The following is a 2,500-nucleotide window of genomic DNA, read 5'->3' as shown; positions in this document are numbered from 1 at the left end:
CTGTCTCTCTCTCTCTATCTCTCTTTATCTTTTTCTCTCTCTCCCACAGTTTCTGTATTAATCCCACTGACCTTCCCACTGACCTTCTCTGACCTTCTCTTCTCTCCCCATCAGGAGAGCTATGAACCTGGGCATCCTGCGAGACCCGGGCTCTGAGGTGGAGGACCGGCAGTACCAGCTGGACCTGCAGTCCATCAACATCGGCACGGCCCGCTGGGAGCAGCTCCGGCCCGAGAAGGACGCGGGGAAAGGAGGCTCGCCCGCCGAGGGGGAGAGGAACTCCCAGAATCCCGCGCTGGAGTGGAACATGGCCAGCAGGTAATGGGGCTAGTTGGGGTGAGTGTGGTGTTGGATGGTGGAGGAGAGGAGATGCTGGTTGAACTCTGACCCTCATATGACCCTCATATGACCCTGTTCTGGTCCACATCTGGCTGTAATCTGAGCCTAATCTGGTAGGGATCCAGTTGGGTCCAGTTGGGTCCCCAGTCAGACCTCATGATGTCTTGCGGACGTGTTCCTGGTCCTCCTGGTCAGCACTGATGGTGTGGATGATGATTGTGTGAAAGATGGACATGTTCGTCCATGGCAGGGCGCGCTGAGCTAAGCTGAACTTCCGCCAGCTCTGAGCCTCGTGAACCCCGTGATCTGTGTCGCCATTAAAGTCTCCGAGACGAGACCTCAGGGAGTCCTGCTCCAGTCCTCTCGGCCGCAGTCATGAGGTCATTCCGGCAGGAAGCGCTCTCAGCAACCAAACACGAGCGCACACAAGAGAGAGAGAGAGAGGGCAGAGTGGGAGCTGGACAGAGCTGGCCTAACAACAGCAGAGCCACGCAGTGCTTTTAAACGGCTAAGTGTTATAAAATCCCTCAGTGAAATCTATCTGACCCCAAACATCACTTGTCCATCAACGGCTTGCCGATACAAAGCACACACACACACATACTTCACCCGATTTTTTACGCCGTCTCATCCAAATGGACTTCAAGCTCGTTCCCACGAGCCGGAGAGCTCGCGCCCAACGGGCCCCCGGTTCCGTCCCGCTCGCGCTCACGAGGTGGACCTCTCCAGCGCGCCGGGCTCGGCGCTCCGCTCCTCCGCCGAGTATCGTAATTACCCGGGCTGTCATTTTTTTATGACGCCGGGAGCTTAAACAAGCACAAAAGTTTAACGGCCTGTTTGGCTCGCCGACGCTTTCCACTCTGTGTTTTGACAAGGAGCGGGCCCAAAAATCACACAGTCCCCGGCCAGGATTCCAGATTCGTTCCCCATCAACTAAAAATATAACCCCCCCCCCCCCCACACACACACACACACAGCACCCCCTCACCCCTCCCCTTCCTGATTGAGATGAGGAGAGGATGGGGGGTGGAGGTGGGGGGTGGGGTCACAGAGGTTTCTGGAGCGGTGTTTTAGTCGAGGCCCAAAGCTTTATCGCAGCACTGAAGAGTGGTGTGTGTGTGTGTGTGTGTGTGTGTGTGTGGGGGGTGGGGGGGGTTAACTGGCTGAGAACCTGCCAGAGTTGTTCATTGTGAGGGGGACACGGGTTGGGGAAAGAGTGGGAGAGGGAGGAGGTCAGAGCAGTGGTCATGTTGGAGTCTCCCGCAGCACCTTCTGCATGTTGGGATGCAGGGGCCGCCTGCCAGGTTTCGTCGGTCACTAGCTAGCTTGGGAACCCGTCGGACCCCAAGGAATCGGCATTATTGAAATTAAAATCGTTCTCATGACTCCCCTTTACCCCCCCTTCTCCTCCTCTCCTCTTCTCCTCTCCCACCCTCCTCCTCGCTGTCCAGTAGCTTTGGCCCCCGTGTCGACGCTTTCCTGTTTTCGGGCCTGACCGCTGCCATGGCAGTGAGGGGCAGCCATAAAGCAAGGCTCTCCCTGTGGCCAGCACACCAGAAACCCAGCTCTGAGATCCATCACCTCCACTCACATTGCAACGTGCCATTAGTGTGTGTGTGTGTGTATGAAAGGGAGGGGGATGTGTATAGGCATGTGTGTGTGTGTTCCTGCTTGTGTGTGTATGTTTATATGGAAGTGTGATAATGGGTATGCGTGTGTGTGTCTATGTGTCCATATTTGAGTATGATTATAAATGTATGAGTGTGACGGTAAGTAAGTATTTCTGTGTGTGTATGTAAAAGCCTCTGTGTGTGTGTGTGCACGAGAGAGAGCCTGTGTGTGTTTGTGTGCGAGAGAGAGCCTGTGTGTGTGTGTGTGTGTGTGTGTGTGTGTGTGCGCTCTGACTCCTGTGGTCCCGGCTCTCCCGCCACATTAGCAAATATTGCTGCGCGGTGTTGAAATGGCCGTGTCAAAACTCAGCAGCCCAGACGGGAGCAAACAGCCCTGCCTGCCCTCCGCCTCTTCCATGACGCTATGCATGCTAATATGCAGACCCTTCAGCACACAGTTACTGTGTGTGTGTGTGTGTGTGTGTGTGTGTGTGTGTGTGTGTGTGTGTGTGTGTGTGTGTGTGTGTGTGTGTGTGTGTGTGTGTGTGTGT

At 55.2% G+C, this 2,500-nt stretch overlaps 1 protein-coding gene across 1 annotated transcript in view; it reads left to right on the top strand.

Annotated features, from left to right (window-relative positions):
* vps13b (vacuolar protein sorting 13 homolog B) overlaps positions 1-2,500 on the top strand; it is a 330,552-nt gene that overhangs the window by 225,983 nt on the left and 102,069 nt on the right. The window contains exon 33 of the mRNA XM_076281294.1: positions 115-318. Coding sequence (XP_076137409.1) covers positions 115-318 — 204 coding nt within the window. The remainder of the gene's footprint in view (positions 1-114; positions 319-2,500) is intronic.

The sequence above is a fragment of the Alosa pseudoharengus genome, unplaced genomic scaffold (genome assembly GCF_046254945.1).
Source record: "Alosa pseudoharengus isolate Yale_2024_CS ecotype anadromous, Long Island Sound unplaced genomic scaffold, YU_APseudo_1.1 YU_APseudo_1.1_scf_12, whole genome shotgun sequence".
Lineage (NCBI taxonomy): Eukaryota > Metazoa > Chordata > Actinopteri > Clupeiformes > Clupeidae > Alosa > Alosa pseudoharengus.
The sequence above is the reverse complement of the archived record's forward strand: the minus strand, read 5'-3'. Positions and strand labels throughout refer to the sequence as shown.